At 38.9% G+C, this 21,174-nt stretch overlaps 1 protein-coding gene across 1 annotated transcript in view; it reads left to right on the plus strand.

Annotated features, from left to right (window-relative positions):
• Positions 1 to 994: 994 nt before the first annotated feature.
• ANKRD22 (ankyrin repeat domain 22) overlaps positions 995 to 21,174 on the plus strand; it is a 34,181-nt gene continuing 14,001 nt past the window's right edge. Inside the window, exons 1-2 of the mRNA XM_058298837.2 lie at positions 995 to 1,331; positions 19,280 to 19,471. Of these exons, the coding sequence (XP_058154820.1) occupies positions 1,311 to 1,331; positions 19,280 to 19,471 (213 nt within the window). The 5' untranslated portion in view covers positions 995 to 1,310. The remainder of the gene's footprint in view (positions 1,332 to 19,279; positions 19,472 to 21,174) is intronic.

Here is a 21,174-nt window from a genome sequence, read left to right on the forward strand (position 1 = left end):
GTAGGGTAACGTATGGGAGTCCTGTATGATGATACACATGTTTGTTTTGTAAGTTCACAACTTTACTATACACTAATTGTTTATGGATGTTCATGAATGAATGATAAACTTCAATAAAATGTTAAAAGATATTAATATGATTGTGTTAAGTTCAGAGATAATGTGTGGAAATTTGGTATTATATTTAATATATAAAATGTTTGCAATGTTTAAGACAATTTGGCATATTAGCATGTTTGGCCAAGTTAGTCTGGTGATTTGACTTAAAATGGGTAGTAGAGGAATTGAGTTTAGACTTATGATTTTTAAATGGAATGTTATAATTTGGCTAAATTTGCAAACAAGTTAAGATTTATTATGTTGGTAAATCTAATTTATTAGGTTTACAAGATGCTTTAAGTAGCCGGGAAAATGTTGCTTATTAGGCTGGCAATTGAAGTGCTTAAAAAGGAAAATTAAATATACTGTATTAACCTTATAAGTGTTGTTTAAACATTTTAAGTGAATTTAATTAGGATGTAAATGAGACTGATTTCTTTAAAGAGTTTATCTATTTTCCATTTGAGTTGCTCAAACATTGCTCAAAGTTTCCCTTAAAAGAAAATATGAGTACATTTTAAAATAACATAAATTGAGTGATTTATGCATAAAATAATGTAATTCATAAACCGATCTCAACTTGTGAGTTATTATTTTTATTAGTTAACATTAACTGAAGATCTCAGGGAATGAAAAATAATCTTACCTGTGCTTTAGTATGCACAAAAGTTCAAAATGACATTTTCAGAGATTATTTTTCAGAAATTATTTCAAGATTATTTTTCATGGCAGATAAGTATGGTTCTCACAAGTGAGTTGGTTGGTCTCTAGCCTTTCTCAAGGACTGCTGAAAACCAGGTTTCAATTAGGAAATGTCCCAACCACAGTGTGCTAAGTTGAACTGGAGTTCTTCCGGCCAATATGAGAATTTCCTTCCCCTTCAAATTTGCTTCCTTCTTTCCTGCATGCTACCATTGGCAGAGCCACAATGACTCAGAAACCGGCTCCTCAGGATTGTAACATTAGATGATATGCCACTTGGATCATTACAGCGTAAACCAATGCCTTTGTTTCACCGGGCTGGGCGCTCTAGAGGTGGGGTGCTGCGGTGTTGCTGGAAAAGCACTGACAGGTGTGGAAAGAAAGGGCTTGCCACCCACCTGGGCTTCTAGAACCTTTCTCCCTGTTGGGAAGGATTTTGAGGTGAATGAGAAATACATCCAGAAGATTCAAGAAGCTTTAGAGTTGAAATAAGCCTGCGGAGGACTAGCATGGGCATCCTATACTCTGAGGTACGTAAGCTATTTTAGACTGCTCATGCTTTTCAAATGTAATTTCCCAACCCGGTTAATATGTCTCATTTTCTTCTCCTCAACTTTCGCTTTGAGCATTAAGTCAGAAAAAGTGAAGTCCAGTGGGTTAATTTTTTGATATATTTTAATAGCCAATTAACTTGTGACTCTAAAACTTTAAGTAGCATAAATAAATGATATGATACACATTTCATAATGTCCAGATGTTTGTGGGACTTCACAAAATGGAGTTTGAATCATGCTTTTCTGACATCGACCTCCAGAGGAAAAGTGAAAATTGTACCCAAATAGGTTTTCTAAACCTTCGAAAGATCGACTGGTTCTCTTATGGAATGTGCAGTTCACAACACTTCACTGCTTATCTTTTGAAAGGAAAGTCACCTTAGCAATTATCAATAAAGGCTATGACTGTGTAGAAGAATAAAAACAACATTTTTTTAATAGTTTGAGTTTCATTTTGTAAAATGTTAAATGTTCTTTTCATATCTGATAGGAACAAAACACCTTTTCCCTGTATTGATAGTAACCTATTAGAATCAAATGGGTTTTAATAATGTTTCAAAGAGAGCACAAGAGTGTGAGACATAATGACATTATTATTCATGATTTACTCCCTTTCCTCTCTGACTCAATTAACCTGTTGGTCTGCATTCCATTGTAGGTGCTGAACAAAACCTATGATGGTTTTTGGTTTTGATCTAATATTAAAGGCAGTCTTCATTTTCAGTTTGTTTTGTTTTGTTTTTGTTTTTTAATGGTATGGGGGGGCTGGTGAATGAGCCCTGGACTTCATAGATGGGTAGCTGGCACTCAACCACTGAGCCACATCAGCTCCCCTGAGTTGTTTTTTTCATTTGTTTGCTTGTTGTTTTGTTTATTTGCTTTTAGGGAGCCCTGGGGACTAAACCTGGGACCTCCCATGTGGGAAGCAGGTGCTCAACTGCTTGAGCTACATCTGCTTCCTTCAGTTATTTTTAATGCCGTGTTGTGTGCAATAGCATGCACTTGTCTTTCTATGGTAAAATGTACTGTGTGACTGGTTTATGATTTTGGATATGTCTTGCTTCGTGACTTTTGTCTTGTTTTAAAATACCACTCTTGTAATTCTGAAACTTTAGATTGCATAAGTATCAGGGAGAGGAACTTGTTAAAAATGAAATTTCAAAAGTCTCCAACCCAGAGAGTCTATTTCCCTTAGTGTGTGGTAGGGTGCAGGAACCTCCTTTTTAGAGGAGCATCCCAGGCGATTCTGATATAGGCGATATGAGGAGACACCCTGCTCTAGGCTAGTGCTTTTCAAACTTTAATGTGTGTACAGGTCACCTGAAGAGCTCGTTTAACTGCAGGTTCTTATTCTGTAGGTTTGGGTGGTGCCTACGAATCTGCATTTCAGAATGTTGGTCCATTGACTGCACTGTGAGTAAGCAGCAAGGCTAAAATCTAGTCTAGATTTTAAAAAGTCTTGGCGAGATCAGTGCAGTCTGCGGCTTGGGAGTTGATTTGGCAAGTGACTTGAGGCAAGACTTATTGAGTTATTTCCAAGTATCAATGAGAATATTCTAGGAAGTAGAATAAATGCTTGATTTTTCTCATATCTTGAGGACAAGGCAACTTGGAATTTATTATGATATATTTTTTAAAAAACACAACAACCACACATACATACACACAACAAAGACCCTAACTTAACCTCGCAATATTGAATCAAGGATAATCAAAGTTATCATGAAATATCGTTGCCAGTAGATTCCAGGCCCTTACATTTGATTCTGCTCACTTGTGCACATACTCCAGTATCTGCAAAAACAAACAAACAAACATATGAGCCCCCTTGAAAAGCCTTAGTCATGTCTAGAAAGAAGATAGTTGTTGTCTACATTTTTTTGGCAAATAAATTCTCAATTTGCCTTAACTTAAGCAGAATTTCCTCTTGATGTCAAGTTTTTGATCTCTAAACTAATTTTGTGCTATGAAATGTCCAGGACTAGAAAAATCTGACTTAGGCAAACTGTGGAAAATACTGAAGAGGAATGCGTTCTTCTGGATTGAAACTTGTTTCTCATAGTTGCATGTGGGAGTTACATGTGAATTTAAAAAGAGTCTGGTCCCCTCTCTGGTATTCTGATGCAGAAGGTCTGTGGTGGGACTCTCCCATCTGAAATTTTAAAGAGGTTGGGAAGCTCTGGAGCAGTCTTTCAAGTACTTAAACATAACCCACTCCTCTGCCATGTGCCAGTCTCTCATCTGTCTTGGACCAGTTGCTTTGTGTTTCTCAGGTGTATAGATGCTGAGCCACTGATAAAGGAGAGGGCAAGAGCCCTCCAATTCTTCTCCATTCCTTGTTCCTCTGCTGCTTGAGGCATCTAGTTTTATTTAACCTTTTAAGGAAGTTCTACGCGTCATCCTGATTGTGGAGAGCGCCTATAGATTGGGGACATAGGCCTTCATTTTTCCTTGGAGCTTTGCATTTTTACTAGTTATGCATTGCACTTTCTGAGAAAGAAGTGGAGAATGAGGGAGTATCCCAAAATTGGTTCTAAAATCTACAGTAGGGAAAAAGGTTAGAGCTGGGTGAGAGGACCTAGCTTTGGAATAATCAACCCCAGTTATATAAGCTGGACTTGTAAACAGGTTGATTTATTTAAATCCTTATCAAACATATTCGTTCCTAATATTTACAGTAATAACTAACATCTATTGAGGGATTGTTATATATCCCATCCTGTTGTAAGCACTTTATATGTATTAACCCACTTAGTACTTACAATAACCTTAAATGATAGTCACTACTTTTATCCTTATTTTACAAATGAGGAAACTGAGGCAAAGGTGTTTAAGTAACTTGTCCAAAGTTATGCAGCTAGAAAGTTCTTCCTGGAGCTGGGCTATGAATCCTGTAGTTACACTTTTGAAGCAACTCTTATACTACTGATGACACGAGGGTTTTTTTCCTCTTATCTTATAGAGATGCCATATGCCACAAAGGAGTTGGTCTTTACTGCTCTGCCATGATGCCAGTGCTGTTTGCACTAGGGTAGACTATTGCCCTTTCTCCTAAGATAAGGGATGGCGTAAATGAAACCCAGGTTCCAATGAGGTACATTCTATTCCCACCTCGTGAAAGAGAGCTGTTGCATTACAAAACTGGAAAGAAGATGTGTGAGAACTTAACTCAAAGAATCCTGAACTCAGGTGACCTACAGAGTTTTACAGAATTTACCATAGATGCTTGGAACTGTCAGCTGTGGATACAGGCCCCAAAAGGAGTTTCCTGCTAATCAGATCATGATGAGTCCCTTTAAATTTGGGGAAGAGCTAATTATAAGGTTATCTATGCACTGAGGGGAGTGAGGGTACACGTGACACAAGCATACACCCTTAAGAGTAATCCTTTGAGAATGGATCCATTTTACAGAAGAGCTAATGTTACTATAGAAAAAGGGCCTATGGTACCACAAAGAAACAGATTGGTTTGAAAAATACAGTGTCTAGAGAGAGTAATTTAGGTGGGAGGCGGGTATTATTGGGTAAGCTGGTACAGGTGAGGAGAACTCAGGAGAGACAGGGATAGATAGAATTGTGACTGATGGGAAGACATTGGACTTGAGAAAATTGAGGCTAGTTCTGATTGTGCCCGGAACCTGTGATTTGGGGAAATCATTTAACCCCTCTGGGTCAGTTTCTGCATGTATAATACCATAGAGCTGGATGAGATCCAGTTTGGCACTTTCCTGTCATTTCATGATATGGGAAAAAGAGAGGCACAAAAACCAGGGGAAAAAACTGAACACACTCACAATCTTCCCAGCTCTCCTTATCTACTTTGTTGGATTATTGAACCCTGAACAAATTCTGAGCATACTGTAGGCAAAAAGAACACCAAGGGACTTCTACCCCAATTGATTTCTTAATTCTTTCCTTTTATATTGTAAGTAACTACATTTAAGAAATGATATAACTTTAATGTTTGAACATAAACCAGAACTGAAAATCTGTAAACATTCATTCATTTACCCATCCATTAATTCAATCAACAAACATTTACTGAGCATATAACATGCTAGTAATTGGTATATGGTAGTAAGTTAAAGTGGTCCCTGACTCTTGGAGCTAATACTGTAAAAATAATAATAATAACAATGATAAATAATGAAAAGAGGAGTCACAGACACAAACACAATGAAGAGACAGTTTATAAGAGGGATCAGCAGGGGTGTATGTATTTAGATTTGACCCAAAGGCTCCTCTTAGTAATGTCATTTGAAGCTGAGAATCCAGTTTTGGGAAGCTTGGAAGAAGAGTGTCTTAGACAGATGAAATGTTTCTAGAGAATCTGAAGAAACAAAATGAAAACATTGGGCCTGTTGTAATAATTGACAGAGTATTATATTAAGGAAGGACCATGGGAGCAGTTCATCTTGGTGCTGTAATAAAAGGGTGTATTTTCTGCAGTAAAATTACAGAAAACTGTAAAAAAAACTGACTAAAAGTCAATTTGCTTTTAATTGTCACCAATGTCCAGTAATTCTAAATATTGTCTATTTAGAATGTCAGTTTAACCTTCTCCTTCCCACCAGAACAAACCACTCCCACCACCCTTGGGTGCCCACTGTTTGATGGAAGGTCCTAGTGAGCAGAGGGCAGTGAGAGTGGCTGGAGCTGAAGCTGGAGAAGCTGTCAAGGGCCAGGTCATACAGGTTTGTAGGCCAAGATGAGAAATTTAGATTTTATCCTAAACTCAATGGAAAGCCATGGAGGATTTTAAGAAGGAGAATACATGATCCAGTTAGTGTTTAAAAACATCACTCTGGGAACTACGGGGAGTTCTCTTCAAGAAATGCAAGAAATGCAAGAGAAAGAGCCAGGGGCCGTAAGGAAGCTATTGCAGTAGTCCAGGGGGGAGAAAATGGTAGTTGTATTAGGCTGGCAGAAGAATTTGGGATAAATTTTTAACGGAAAAGTTTCCTGGTTTGGTGATAAAGGAAAGAGAAGAATTAAAATTGACACCCAGGATTCTGCCTCAGGCAAGCCTTTGGCTGGTGGTGGTAATGAGATGGGAACACTCAGAGAGGGACGGGTGAAATTCCGTGTTCTATTTTGACATTTTATATTAGAGGCACTTGTGAGACATCCAGGTGGGGATGCAAGATGGATATGGGAATATAGTTCCAAGGAGAGGCGGGGGCAGGAGATAATTTGGGAGGAGTCTGCATATGCATGATATTTAAAGCCATGGGAAAGAATGAATTCAGCTTGGGAGACAATATAAGGGAGCAGAAGCTATCAGGTCACTTTAGGAAGGTGTGATTTGCCAGAAAAGTAAGGTGCTACTATGGGACAACCACCCCTGAGCATCACTGTCTGGCGTTTGCAACTTTCAGTACACACCAACACCTTAGCTGTGTGAGTCTGCCAAAGGAGTGACACTGATGCAAAGTACCAGAAAGCTTCTGGCTTTAATAATGGGGATTTATTTGGGGGTAAACGCTTACAACTCCAAGGCCAAGTCAAGGCATCAGTAGAGATGATTTCTTTTCTAAGTCAGCTGCTGTTGATCCCAGTGTGTTGCCACGTGGTGAAGCAAGAAGACCCCTGATTTCTGCTAGGTTTAGCCCTCCCCTCTGGCTTCCTCTCGCAGGCTCTGCTGCTTTGCTTTCTTCCCATTTCAGCTGTAAGCTCTCAGGCAAAACGGCTCATCCCTCCCTGGGGCCTCAGCTGTTTGAGCTTGCTCCTTTCTGTCACAAGGCAGGATTTAAAATGACAGAGCTCTAGCTTCCTGTGTGTCTATCTGTCCATGTGAGTTCATTTATATAAGACCCAGCCAGGAGGCAGGAACTCAGTCTGAGTCACACTTTTCTGACATAGTTGAATCAAAAAGCCCTGAAAGCAATTTAACTGGGAATGTAATAGAAAGCCCCTCAACTGAATTTATTACAATCCAAGTATCTCACACCCAGAGGAACAGATTAGTTTACAAACATAATTTTTCCAATTTCGGATTCACAAATAATCTCTAACTGCCACATGAAGTCAAACAAGAGTTTCTTTTTTTAGACACATTCTTTCTTTATTCTAAAAATAAAAGTTTAGGGATTTCCAACTTTCTGTATATAAAGTTAACTAAATCAGTACAGATTGAAGTAGGCGAGGAAATTTATCAGGAGTCAAGTACTGTATATGAATTTAGACAATCAGAGCAAAATATGGTAAATTAGGAGAAACTCAAGTTTTGAGTCTTATAAAAGGACAGGGGCACAAAATAGCTTGTGCCCCAGAAGTTTAGCTTCTAAGAGCCCAAAGCAGGAATGTACAGTGGTTAAGAAGCTGGCCTTGGGCTCAGAAAGACCTGGATTCAAATCTCAGCTTTACTAATGCGAAGAAGAAAGTGGGGAGAAGAAAAATAAAACATAAAAAACTTATTTTATAAGGGGAAGAAAATAAGCTATTTTATTTGAATATGCAGTTTACAAGATAAACTTTTCATTTTATATATATTTGTATATGTATATTACCATTACAAATAATCTTTTGGCTAAATAAATGGAGTGTTTTAATCAACTGACAAAATCCCACATCGTATTTTAAAGGACAGTTCAGGACACTGTTTGAGATAAGAAGGAACAGAAAAGATTTCTTACTTTTAACCATAAAGATTACATAGACTCTAAGCAATAATTACTTTAATTAAAAGTCTATGCTGTTTATTTGTGTTATGTAAAGTGCTCTACTATTATAGCTTCCCTAATCTTAAAATTATTAAAACTGGAGACGACTTTTGGAAAACCTCGGTAAAAGAGATGAGAATGGGAAGTGTTAACTATTTGAGGACCCAGAGAGTGCTGCAACAAAATGGTTTTCATACTAACTGAATGAACGTTAAGTCTAGAAACTTAATTTCTAGGTTTATGTTTGATTTTATGTAAAAACTCTGCAAATGCTTCGTATCGGACATAGAATAAAATTCAAAGTCCTTAACAAGACCCAACGCTCCTTGATCTTCTTAACCTCTCTAACTTGCCATCACACTCCTTGCTCAAGCAGACCGACCCCCTTACTTTCCCTAGAACACACCAAATATGTTTCCATCTCAAGCCTTGCCATTTAGATTCCCTTTCCCTGAAAGGCTCTTCCCTCTGAAATTTGTCTCCCTCCATCTCTTACTATAGATCACTGATCTTTAGTCAAATTTTCACTCTTTCAAGGGATCTAGAAAAAAGGCCTTATCATTCTCTATCCTCTTACTGTGCTTTCTTTTTCTTCATTGTCATTACCGCTCACTGAAAGCACGTTAAATTTCTGTTTGTTTCTCAGCAGGTCAATTTTTATAATCAAATTTACTTTCAGAGAAATTTCTTGATAATAACTAATACTTAGGCTTGATAGTAATCGAATTGATCCTGACACCATTATCCACACCCTTTATTAGTTAATTGGTGCTGCTACTAAGAATATTTGTAGGGTGGGATATATTCAGATTGCAGTGATGTGTCATCAGGACCTGAATCTTTGAAACTAAGCAAAGCAAACATTTCTGCAAAGACATTGTTTCTCTCCAACATACTTTAAATTAGGTGTGATGAGGCCTCAAAAGCAGGAGGTGTTACTTATTACAAATGATTTAGTGGCTTCATCAATAATTGACCTTTGACAGGCACCCAAGATCCCACTAGCACTTAATACAAGGAGAGATGGTGGCTACTGTTTAATGACATCAGGCCTTCTTGTTTCTGTGTACATGACTAAGAATTCCTTCCTACCCAGAGTAATCAAAAAACAAGGTATTGGGGTTAAGAACTGATCATAGGAAAAGGAGGTAAAGATAAAGGAGGGAAAGCTAAATGAAGATGAGAGCAAGAAACGGTGGCTCCTTTAGAAGCTAGTATCTACTTGGGAGATCGTGGGTATTTGGATGGAGGACCAGGTAGAAAGAAATTGTCCTCAAAGAACAATTGGCATGTACTATTTGTCCATAATAGGGGAGTATGGATAAAATATGTCAAATGTACATTATAGACCATAGTTAGTGGAACAGTCTGTTGATACTATCTCATTATCTGTAAAAAATGTCCCACAGTGGTGTGGTGTGTTGGTGAAGGGTTGTTGTACTGGAATTCTACACATGTGCCTGATGGTCTTATAAGTTCACAACTTCCATAATAAAAATATATTCTTAAAAAATCTGCAAGCATATTGTTGAAACTACAATGAGAGCAAATTAATAAAATGTCCTTTAAGCAAGGATTGGCAAGAAAAAATTAATGGCACCATATCTATTGTAACCTTACAACGTGGAAAATATCCCTGATATTTATTTTAAGAGTATCATTCTTGTTTCATGTATGTCAAATTTTTATGGTAGTTTTGGTAGTTTCATTCACACCCTTAACCCAAATTCTTCAACTATGAATTTTAGGGAATGTTAGTAATTTCATTAATGCTGCTGAATACTAGGGAGGGACTACCATGTACTATGATATAAATGTGATGAGTACACACACGTGCTCCAGTGAGGGACTATGGTGTTTTATATTTCTGTGACTCCCCAGAAGCCAGCACAGTGCCTGGGAGCTCACAGTCTGCTGAAGTGGATGAAAAACATAAGGCAAAACCCACCAAAAGCTATAGTTGCTTCAGGAACTGTTACGTATAGGGCTCCTGAAGCCATGAAGCCATAATGCACAGGGCTGCGGGGGCGTGGGAGTCATAGCGGGCTTCTGAGGGTTCAAGTCCTGGGCCCTTTCCCAGACCACCACTCTTCTAGGTTGGGGAAGAGAGGGTAGAGAAGCCTTAGGCAGAGATGTCAGTTACTCTCTGTGCTGTGCTGGAGCTGGCTGGAGCCAGTGTGAACCAGTCTGTAAAAGCTGATTATGCCCTAATCAGGGGTCTTTCCTTGGTAGTTTGAAATCAGGCAAATGGGAGTATTTAGACCACTGAAATGTACAAACACCGCAAAGAAGGTTTTCTTTTATTTTATTCCTTTCGAAGAGCTGGTTGGTACACACTACCTAGCACACCAATACTTCCTTTCTTCCTTCCTCTTTTTTGGCGGTCTGAGGCAAGAGGGGGTATCAGGGCTTCTGGTGTGCTAGCTTCTGGCAGCTGGAACCCACTCGTCCTCTGTCCTCTACCCTTTCTCCTTATCCTTGAAGGGAAAGGCTTTCCTCCCTCCTCCTGCTCTTCCTCACTGTGTCCTCAGGTGGCTCTGGAAGCTAAGGTGCAGCTACTGGGCTTTTTAGCTTCCTGCCAGGGAAGGCCACACTGTGTTCTCAAGCAGACCTTGTTGGAAAAAGAAAAGAAAGCATAGATAAGTGTGTACCCTGCCTTGATTTCCCCTTCATAGCTTCTGTTCCTCATGACCCCGGCACTGCTGGAAACATCCTTCATGTTGCATAAAGGCTAAGTTGGCCTAAGACAATCTTAGAAAAAAAAAAATTCTTAAGTCTTTATATGTCTGAAAGAGAAACGGTACTAAAGAATTATAATAAATCACAGTATGAGAAGTCATAATGCATAGTACAAGCAGTTGGTTATTTCTATATTAAAATAATACCAAAGATTTTTACTGGTTATGATACCTACTATACTTAGAGCAGAACAGAACATGACAATGTTTTTTTAATATTTTATTATATATATTTTTTATTTTTTTCTTGATTATGTTAAATAATATATTCAAAGAATACTTTAGTTAGTCATCAACTTGCTGGGTGTATCATGTGCTATCCAGAGACATTTCTTAAATTTTAGAGCCTGGGAAAGTGATATGGAAAATGGGATAGGGATGGGGCTTTAGCACCATATTTTTGGCTATTTTCAGAGGTCAAAAGACTAAGGTGCACAAAAAGTTGTTCCTAATATTCCAAGTTTCCAGAGTTTTGAATATATATAAAAATACATATAATTTATATATACAATTTTTTAATTAGAGAATTTATAGGTCTGCACAAAATAAAGAGTTCCCATATATCCCCTATCCCACTCACATTAGTGTGGTAACTTTCAATCTATGAAAGAATGTTATTATAATTGTACTATTAACACTATAATAGTTTCCTTTAGGGTTTACTGTTTATGTTGTTTAGTACTATGGATTTTTAAAAAATGTTTATTAACATATATACAACCTAAAATCTCTCCCTTTTAACTGCACTGAATGCTTCTTTACAACATGAGTTTAAGAGTTGGCAGTATTTCTTTATGGCTTTGCTTTCAGGATGAGGGTTGGCTCTTTGACCTCTGGAGTGGTTTTCAACCCTCACTGTGCATCGCAGTTGCTGGAGAGCTTTTAAATAAGCACTAATGCCCAGGCCCTTCTCCCAGATAATCTGATTCAGTTGACCTGTGTTTTAAAAGTGCCCTAATACTTAGCCAGGGTTGAGAACTACTGAGCTAAAACTTTGACCTGGTTCTCATCTGATAAACCGCTACTTCTTCTAATCTCAACCTCTTCTCTATTCTCACTTTTCCAGCTAAGTCAAGAGGATCAGTGTGTCAATCAACAAATGGTTGATTGTTGCTCACCACTACAGAAGTCTAACTTCAGGAAGGTTGTAATCTAGTTAAGGAGACTGGGCTTAAATCACTGGAAAGAAGGCCATAAGCAGCTCAAGGCAGTGAATACTTCTTGCTATAGGTAGGACAGGTCAATGAAGGTTCCTGGAGTGCACCTGGAAGTGACTCTTCAGGATAGTACAATTTGAAAGTCAAAAGGGTGGCAGGTAGGGAGGTCTAGAAGGAAGGAGTGAGGGGATTGACCTGATCAGACAGGTGAGGGAGTGCAGAAGAGCAGTGGTTTATACATAGTTGGTCTCCAGTGAGGGGCTTTGAAAACCAGCAGAAACCACTGGCATCTGATTCTTCAGAAAGTGGGGAGCAGTAAACCCCATCTCAGTAATGATAAATACAATTAAAAAATTAATGGAAAACCAGATAATGTGCTGGAGAGGGCTTTGGCTGGGAGATGGTTATTTTAGATTGGGTGATCAGGGAACGCCTCTTGGAAGAAGTGACTTGTGAGCTAATACCTGATCTGGCTTAGAAGAAAGCCAGCCATGTATCTCATAAGCAAGCACAAAGACCCAACGACAGAAACGAATATGGAGTATTCTGGAAATATCTGGAATGCTGCAAGCCAAGGGGAGAGTGATGGGTAAGGATGGAGAGAAAAGTTCACTTATCAGGGGGCTCTGTGCTCTATTAATCCCTTGTTCCTGTGGCTTTTTCAGGTTGTGCAGAACTCAGCTCTAGGGAGCTCTATCCACAAATTCACATATGTGAATTTGCACTCACTGTTGGCAATTCCTTCTCTGCAATCTCCTCATTGCCTATCCAATCCATCCTTCTCCGTGTCTTCACTGAAATCTGGCTTTGCCAGGTTCTATCACCTCTCAGCAATCTCTATTTCATTCTATCCCTTGTTCACCATTGTCGTTTTATAACCATGGCTCACTTTCCTACCTGAAGTCTTTGCTTATGCCCCTTTCTCTAGCTTTTCATTTATTTTCACCATATAACATGGCCCTCTTCCACCTTTCTTGATTACTAAAGCACAATTTCCCCTTTCTACTGTTCACAGGTGTTGTCAGTGACCTCAATATCCTTGGGTCTTTGTTTTCTTCCCATGACCTCTGTCTCCATTCCAAATCAGCTACCCAACATGGTCACTCTTGACTTTATCCCTGAACAAAGTTCTATCTATAACACTTAGAATTTGGTACCTCCTGTCATACCTTCTTAACTGGCCACTTTTCCTGCTAGATCACATATACTGATTGCTCTCATCCTACACTGTGTTTCTACTTGCTGTGTCTCTCTTTTTTTTTTTTTTTCAGCAAGCCCATCAATCTTTCTGGTTTGCACATATTATGCCTCCATAGTTTATCAGAGCTGGTATGGCAAAAAACACGCACTGGGTTGGCTTAGACAACAAGCATTTATTGTCTCATGGTTTCAGAGTCCAGACGTCCAACATCAAGGTATTGGCAGGACTTGCTTTCTTTAAAGTTTGCAGTGCTCCAGCAGTCCTCTGTCACATGATTTCTTTCTCCTTTTGTCTGCTGTTCTAGTATCTGCTGACTTCTGGCTTCTGGTTTCTTTTGACTTCTGCATCTAAATTTCCTTTCTTGGTAAGATCTCTCATCATAAAGATGAAATTTGGCCATAGGATCCTATTCACAAATGAGCTCACACCCCCTTACATTAACATATTCACAGATACTGTTTACAAATAGGTTTACACCTTTAGGAAAGCAAAGCAAGATTTAAACATTTCTTTTGTGGAAAATATGATTAAATCCCCAACAGTGCTCATTCATCCTGAATTCCACAGTAAGCTACTCTTTTCTCATACCCCTTACCTGGCCAACTTGTTTCCTAACACTTGCTCTTTGCCCCCTTCCCTTTCTCCTCTCTTATCTGTTGTGTTAGTCATCCAAAGGGGTGCTGATGTAAAGTACCAGATCTGTTGGCTTTTATAAGGGTAGTTATTTGGGGAGAAGCTTCCAGTTACAAGGCCCTAAGAGTCCAACTGAAGGTAACATAAGAGGTATTTTTTCACCCAAAGTCTGTTGCCACATGTTGAAGCAGGATGGTGGGCATGTATGTGAGGGTTCAGCCTTCCTCTCTCTCTTAAGGCTCCATAGGCCCAGCTACTTCTGATCTCAGCTGTAGGCTGGAAGGCTTGTTTCTCTTCCAGGGGTTTTCTCAGCACCGCTCAGGGCTCTGTTCTCTTTAGCTGCAAACTATCAGGTGAATTGCTCAACTCTCCCCAGGGCTCCAGCGTCAAAACCAAGTTCTCTCCTCTGCTCTATATTTCTACTTCTGTCTTCTCCCTTTGATTGAATCAAAGCCCTAATCTTAACATAATTCAATCAAAGACATCTCAGCTGAATCTAATACAATCAAAGGATATCATGCCCAGAGGAACAGACCAGTTTACAAACATAATCTATATCTCTTTTTGGAATTCATAAATAATATCAAACTGACACACCTGATCGTAGGTTAGCTGAAGAAAGTTGCAAATTTGCATTGTAGGCTTGGTCCACTACAGGTTCTTAATGTGTTTCTGCAACCCAGTGCATAAAGCATCTACCATATTTTTCTTCATCTCACATAGACATCTTCCATTATGGCTTTCCCAAATCTTTACCACCATGCTCAAGAGCCTCATCCAACCTTGCCTCCATCTCATCTCCTATGTCATTAACCCATTCATCTATTCAAATATCATTGCAATTAATTGATTAATAAAGCACTGAAGCTCAAACCTCAGACTTTCTGGCAAAAAAAATAACTGAGATAATCAATAAACATTTGTTCATATTATAATTTAGTCATTCACTTATTCATTTATTCACCAATATCTTTTGAATGCCTACCATGTCTTGGGCACTATGTTGGATGTTAATTTACTTAGATCTGGGGTGCATATGAGGGAGTGGTAGAAGATGAAAATGGAAAGACAGGATGTGTGAGATTTGAGGAATCATATGTCAGTTTGAGGTAGCATCCTGATCCAATTGGTGGCCAATGAAAATTTTCATCAGGGAAGTGGTATGAAGCATCTGGAAGAAGTGTTGCAGGCTGGATGGGTGAAGGTGGAGGGAGTGAGGCCAGTTAGGACTAGTTCTGCAATACTCTTGGTGATAAATGATGAGGACTTGAACTAGTCCTTTCTCAATGAGGATGGACAGAAGGGATCTGAGATTTTTAGGGGATAAAATTATCATCATAATTCCCCAGGTTTCCTGACTAGTTTCCTCTACACCAGGGGTTCTTAACAAGGGGTCCATGAGCTTGAATTTAAATTAAAAAAATATTCTTGTGGGGATGTGTTGGTACAGGTGTGATATATATATTAAATAATACAAGGTACAGTGTGGACTTGGCAAGGGGTCTGTGGATTTCACCTGACTGGTAAAGGGGTCTGTGGAACAAAATAGGTTAAGAGATCCTGCTCTACATCAAGGATGGGTGTGTGTGTGATAAAAGTGAGCCTTTAAGACAATCACATGTATCCTTTTACTACAGAGTGCCTTGGCATTCTTGTACCGGGATTCCTCCAAGTTTCAGGAACTACGGAGGCCAACAGAGATTCATAAATAATTCATCCCTCAACCCAAATGGACGACCCCCTCCTCTTTTTCATTCCTAGCTTGTCAACCCATGTATTTCTATTGACTTCCGGTCAGCCTCTCTGCTGTCTGTGCTTTATAGCACTGACCTGCCCCCTAGTGGACATTGGGTGGTTATAGCCGCATAGACTCAGCTGTACAAATTCATGCACGTGTAGGACTGAGCCAGGAAGAGACACTTTCCTTGTCAAAAACAGAAACTCCGTATAGGATATCGGAAGCCTAGAGAATAGTTAAAGATATGACTAGCTTAGTATTTTAAATAATATTGCTCAAGTGGGATTCAGAAACACTCTTGCAGGAAAATTCTCCACCTTTCTCCCTTTTTCTTTCTAGTTGACTCTCAGTAAAGATTTTGAGGACCCCAAGCAGCGGGGGATTTATCCTGAAAGTCAGAGTCCAGGCAGGTAACACAGATACATGAAATGGACCAGCTGTAAGGCAATAGGGAGTGGTGGGGATCACGGAGAATTGAAGCTGCTGCCACTAAACACCAGTTACTTGGGGGTTCTATGGGAATATAAGCCCGGTGTTGTAAAATCTTTACATTTTAAAAGAGAAGCTGGAAAGCTAGATTACTACATGAAATATTTTGATTTTTAAATGTTGGAAAGTAATTTAAAACCTTAAGGAAACAAAAAATAATTGTATGGTCACCTGTTTTCAGGTCCACGGTAGACCATCAAAGCCCAGATGCTGGTCCCTGATTAGTACTGGTCAATGGACACTGATTTATAATGAAATTAAAAACAAAAACAAAGCATAATGAAGTGAGTTTTCCCATAAAGGTAAATCTATCCAATATAAAGGACTGTTTCTTTCCTCTGCAATTATATCCTTATATATTTTGTGTTAATGTATCCTTTTACTACAGAGTGCCCACCCATTCACTTACTGTAGGACATTTTAGTTGTTTTGGAAGATTACTAATATATACATCGGTATCCGTTTTTTTCCCCCCCTGTGGACATAAACTTTAATTTCTTTGGCATAAATGCTCAGGAGCGCTTCATATTTATGTTAAAAGACCCTTTATCTAATGAATTGATAGTATTGTTTCTAATGTATTTAAATGGCTAATTAAGAGTTGGTGACTTTACCCATAAGTCTTCTTCTATTTTGTTTTGTTTTACTTAGTGAAATCTAAGTGACTGGGCACCACTGCTAAGACAATGGCAAGTCACTGAAAGCTTTTAGGCACTGTTTGTGTTGGGATAGTCCTAGACCCTCACCCACGATGAGGAAGATGTATTGATTGGGGAGAGACTAGAGGTCTAGACACACAATAGTCATAGAATGAGAGAACCCAAAGCAACTTATGTCTCTTTTATTTTGTGATGGAGTGAATTGTCCACAGTCACCCAGGGAGTTGACAAAACCACAACTACAACCCACTTTTCTGACTCCACAGAAGTGTTCTTTCAACTGCACCAGTCATTTCTATGTCAGCCAGAAAGTTACAAGAGACACTGCTATGCCCAACTGGTGATAAAGCCCAGTAAAGGGAAGACTTTAGGGTAATGAAAAAGGTGATTGTGTAACTGCTCATTTCCTGTTGAAGTTTGAACTCATGTATAGTGCTCATTTCCCTTTGGTATTCAGAACTTTGCCTCCTGCTGGCTTTCTTTTAGGATGCTTCTTTCATGAGTAGGCCTTTAAGGTTAAATGTATCTTATAGCCTACTTGTGGTGATATGTGGCGATGTTAGAACATGATTTTGTTATGTTAACCAACAAAAGACATGCTCAAGTCTTAATTCAGAAGAGATTCTTATTAGTTAAGGTGTAGTAAATCTGAATGAAGGTGAGCTTTAATTCAATATAAGTGAGGTCCTTATAAAAAAAGAAATGGTACATGGAAGTAGAAGCCAGAAATCAGAAGTCAGAAAATGAAGCAGGTCACCATGTGACAGAGGCAGAGCGATGCAGGCTAAAGAACCCCGAGGACTACAGCCAGCCAGCACCAGAATGCTTCAGACTTCAGGAGAAAGCCTGGGGACTTTAAAGAACTTGAGTTTGGACTTCTAGCCTCCCAAACTAGGAACCAATAAATTCTCATTGTTTAAGCAAACCAGTATGTGGTATTTGTCATAGTAGTCCTGGCAAACTAAGACTAACTGTAACAAATGTACTCACTTGACCTTCTCGTTGGTCTGCCTCCACCACTGGTACCTCTGTACCCACATCTACACTTTTGATATTATTTTCCTGTTCTTTACTTTGTGTGTGTGTGTAGGTATGTGTGAATCTCATTTTCCCATCTGGTAGATAAAATTCACCTGGTAAGAGTGACCTATTTCATACTCTTTTTTTTTTTTCCTTTGAGCACCTGTGACTTACACAGTAGAAATTTGGTATGGTTATTAAAGAATAACTTAATATGCAAAACTGTAAGTTCCATAAGTTGAACAGCATCTATGTTCCAGGTATTATTCTAAGTGCTCCTTCTACCCTGTCTAACTAAAGTCAGCATAAAAAGGTTTAATATTTGCCTCTTGTGCACCCAGTGCTGTGTTACATGCTGGGAATATAGTGGTGAAGTGAAGTGAATGGACATAGGAGGAGAAATACTGAGAGGAGTCAAGAAAGACTCCTTGGATAAAATGAAAACATGGTTATGACTTGTGGGATCAGTAGGAGTTAGGAGAGGAAACAGAGGGTGAAGTGATTGTTGCACTTTTTACAAACAGCATTTAATGAATTGCATTTAATTATATAACTTGTTTATCAGTTGTCTAAAATTTATCTTTTCCACTCTGCTGAGTTCCTTGAGGACAGGGCCCATAAGGGTGTCATTACCACTGCTTTTTCAGCTTCCATTTTTGTAGAATGAACAGAGCAACTCTCTGAGGATAATTATGATCCCCATTTTGCAGAAGAGAAAACTGGGGGAATTCACAAGGATGTGCTATTTGAACATCCCATGGCTGGGCTACAGATAGCATGAGAGGGTGACAACATGCCTTCAAATCATCTATGAGTGGTCCAAGACAATCATCTCAGGCTCATTGGTATACTTGGTATATATGCTTTTTTAAAGCAGTGCCTTTTCAGTGCTGCCTGTTAATTGTCACTTGGGGATATTCTGATTTCCTTACTCTGGGGTGGTGCTTTGAAAGCTTTGTATTCTTTGAAAGCTTCCCAGGTGATTCTGATGTGCATATGTGGCCAGGATTCAGAATCACCATTTTAGAGCATCTTCTTTTTCAAAGGTGTAGAATGTTACAGGTATAGAGTAATGGAAATAAGTGTCTTTTCATTCACCTAATAATCTGAACGTTTGATTCAGGCATTCAAAGTACTGATAGCTTATGCTGGATGGTGAGGGGTGACATCAAAGTTAAATTATTCATTTCATAAAGATATCCTTGTTAAAATATTTGATGGCTTGTGGTTTCTTACTGTTTGTTACATCCCCTAGTCCTGCCCTAAATTCCTCCTCATACGACTATTTTATACTTAGCAAAACCCTGTTTTCTCACAGGCCCATCTATCCATGGACACAATAAACAGTTTTCTTATTGAGCAGAATTTGCAATATTTCATTCATTCATCTATTCCACAGACCTTTCTGTGTGCCTAGAAATTTAGGAAAGCTTAAGAGGCTCCTGGCCCTCATGATCTATGTTTGCATTAGACTCAAGGTTAGGCATAACTGAGACAAAAGTCTGACCTACAGAGTATTATGCTATATTTTGGAAATGCGTACATTTTAAGTTATTGGGTAGTGATTTTTTCCAGTGGTTTAATTATGCACATATTTCAAAACCTGCCTTTGTTTTTCTCTACTCAGCCCATCTGCCAGGCAGCCTATCAGAATGACCTTGGCCAAGTGTGGCAGTGGGTGAAGGAAGACAACGACTATGTCAACATTCATGATGCCTTTAATGGAGACACCCCCCTGATCTGTGCCTCCAGACGAGGGCACCTGAGAATCATTTCCTTCCTTTTAAGAAGAAATGCTGATGTGAATCTCAAAAACCAGGTGAGGTCCTGGCCCACGAGTGGAGGGAGTAGTTGATCATGGTAGTTCCTTTCTCTTCTCATCAATGGAAGTGACTCTCATTACCTGTAGCTCCCAATAGCTACTCTATGTGTAGTTGCTATATATATAAATACATACTTTAGAGAGACTGACACACATGGAGGGTATTTTATTAGGCTAAAAAGCAGTATTTAACAGTTAAATCAGCAGACATATTTCATGGTCAGTTACGTCCTTGTACTTCTAAAGAGAAAGAGAATGGCTCGCTCCTTTAGCAGGGTAGGGTTTCTGACTTTCTTGTCTTTCTCCTCCTCACTGCTACAGAGTGGAGGGAAAGATTTCCTGGAAAAGAAATATTGACCTCGTGGTGCTATTTCATTAGCTCGATTTTTACCTCCTATGTCAGAAAAGAAATGGTTAGTCAGATGCTTTGCTTGTACAATGAAGGAATGCAGCAATATCTAGAGTATCAGGGCTGAAAGGGATGCTAGCGAAGATCTGGTGAAATTGTTGGTAATATGACATGGGCTCCCAGAGGCTAGGCCATTTGGCCTAGCTGAAGAAACAAAACAAGGCTTGGGGTGATCTCATAATTCCCATGGTGGTCCGGGAAGCAGAAGGGCTTTTAAGGAATAGGACCAAGCAGGCTTCCAGAGAATGGCAGTTCAAGAATCTTTTCTTTTCTTTTTTTTTTTAATTTTTTAATTTTTTTATTGATTTTGTAAAAATATAACATTAAAAAATATATGACGTCCCATTCCACCCCTCCCCCCCCAGCAACACTCACTCCCATCATCATGACACATCCATTGCATTTGGTAAGTACATCTCTGGGCATCTCTGCACCTCATGGTCATTGGTCCACATCATGGCCTACAAATTTGAACCTTCTTCACTCTCTTTTTGTGAGATGTTCTAGACAACTTGACTTTAGGTGAGATACCCTGTTCCCATCTTATTAAGACAGGAATAGTTTGAAAGGGGCAAGGGATAATTGTTTTTAAAGAGGCTCTAGGAGAACCCCAGAGTGTTAAAAAAAAAAAAGGACTCCAGGTTTTCTGCCATTGGCACCTGAGTTTTATGAAGTGTGAACGGCTCCGAAGCAGTGTTTTCAGTCCTTAGTGTGCTTCAGAACCATCTGGAGAAGTTGCATTTTCAGCAAGTGCCTTTATTGGCTCTAATTTAGGCATTCATGGATCACACTTTAGGCAACATTATTGAACAGAATATATAATCAAATCTTTTATTTCTGCTAGTTAACAATGCAAATAACCATAAACTACATTAATTTGTTTAATGCTTTAAAAACAATCAATAGGATATTTTAAATTATCTTCTTCATTGTCTGATATAAATAGGATATCTCCCTTCAAATAACCAAAAGAATAGAAAAGCCATAAATTTAATCTCATTAGTAATAAAAGTCTCGATTTTCAATGCTGGCTGAACATTGTAATCAACTGAAGCAATATTATTGAATCTACAGGTCAATACACAATCCCCAGACAGTTTGCTGTAGCAGGTTTGCAAAGGATTTGGCAACCTGTATTTTTAAAAGCTTCACAGAAGCCTGCAAATACCTCACTGGAAAACTGAATTCAACAATTAATTTGGCATGTTTAAAATTCACCTAAAATATTCCGTTAAGGTGAACAATTAGGTGTGTTGCAGTTGGGAATGCCATTAGATGTGCCTTCTGATAT

Source organism: Dasypus novemcinctus, chromosome 6, assembly GCF_030445035.2.
Source record: "Dasypus novemcinctus isolate mDasNov1 chromosome 6, mDasNov1.1.hap2, whole genome shotgun sequence".
Lineage (NCBI taxonomy): Eukaryota > Metazoa > Chordata > Mammalia > Cingulata > Dasypodidae > Dasypus > Dasypus novemcinctus.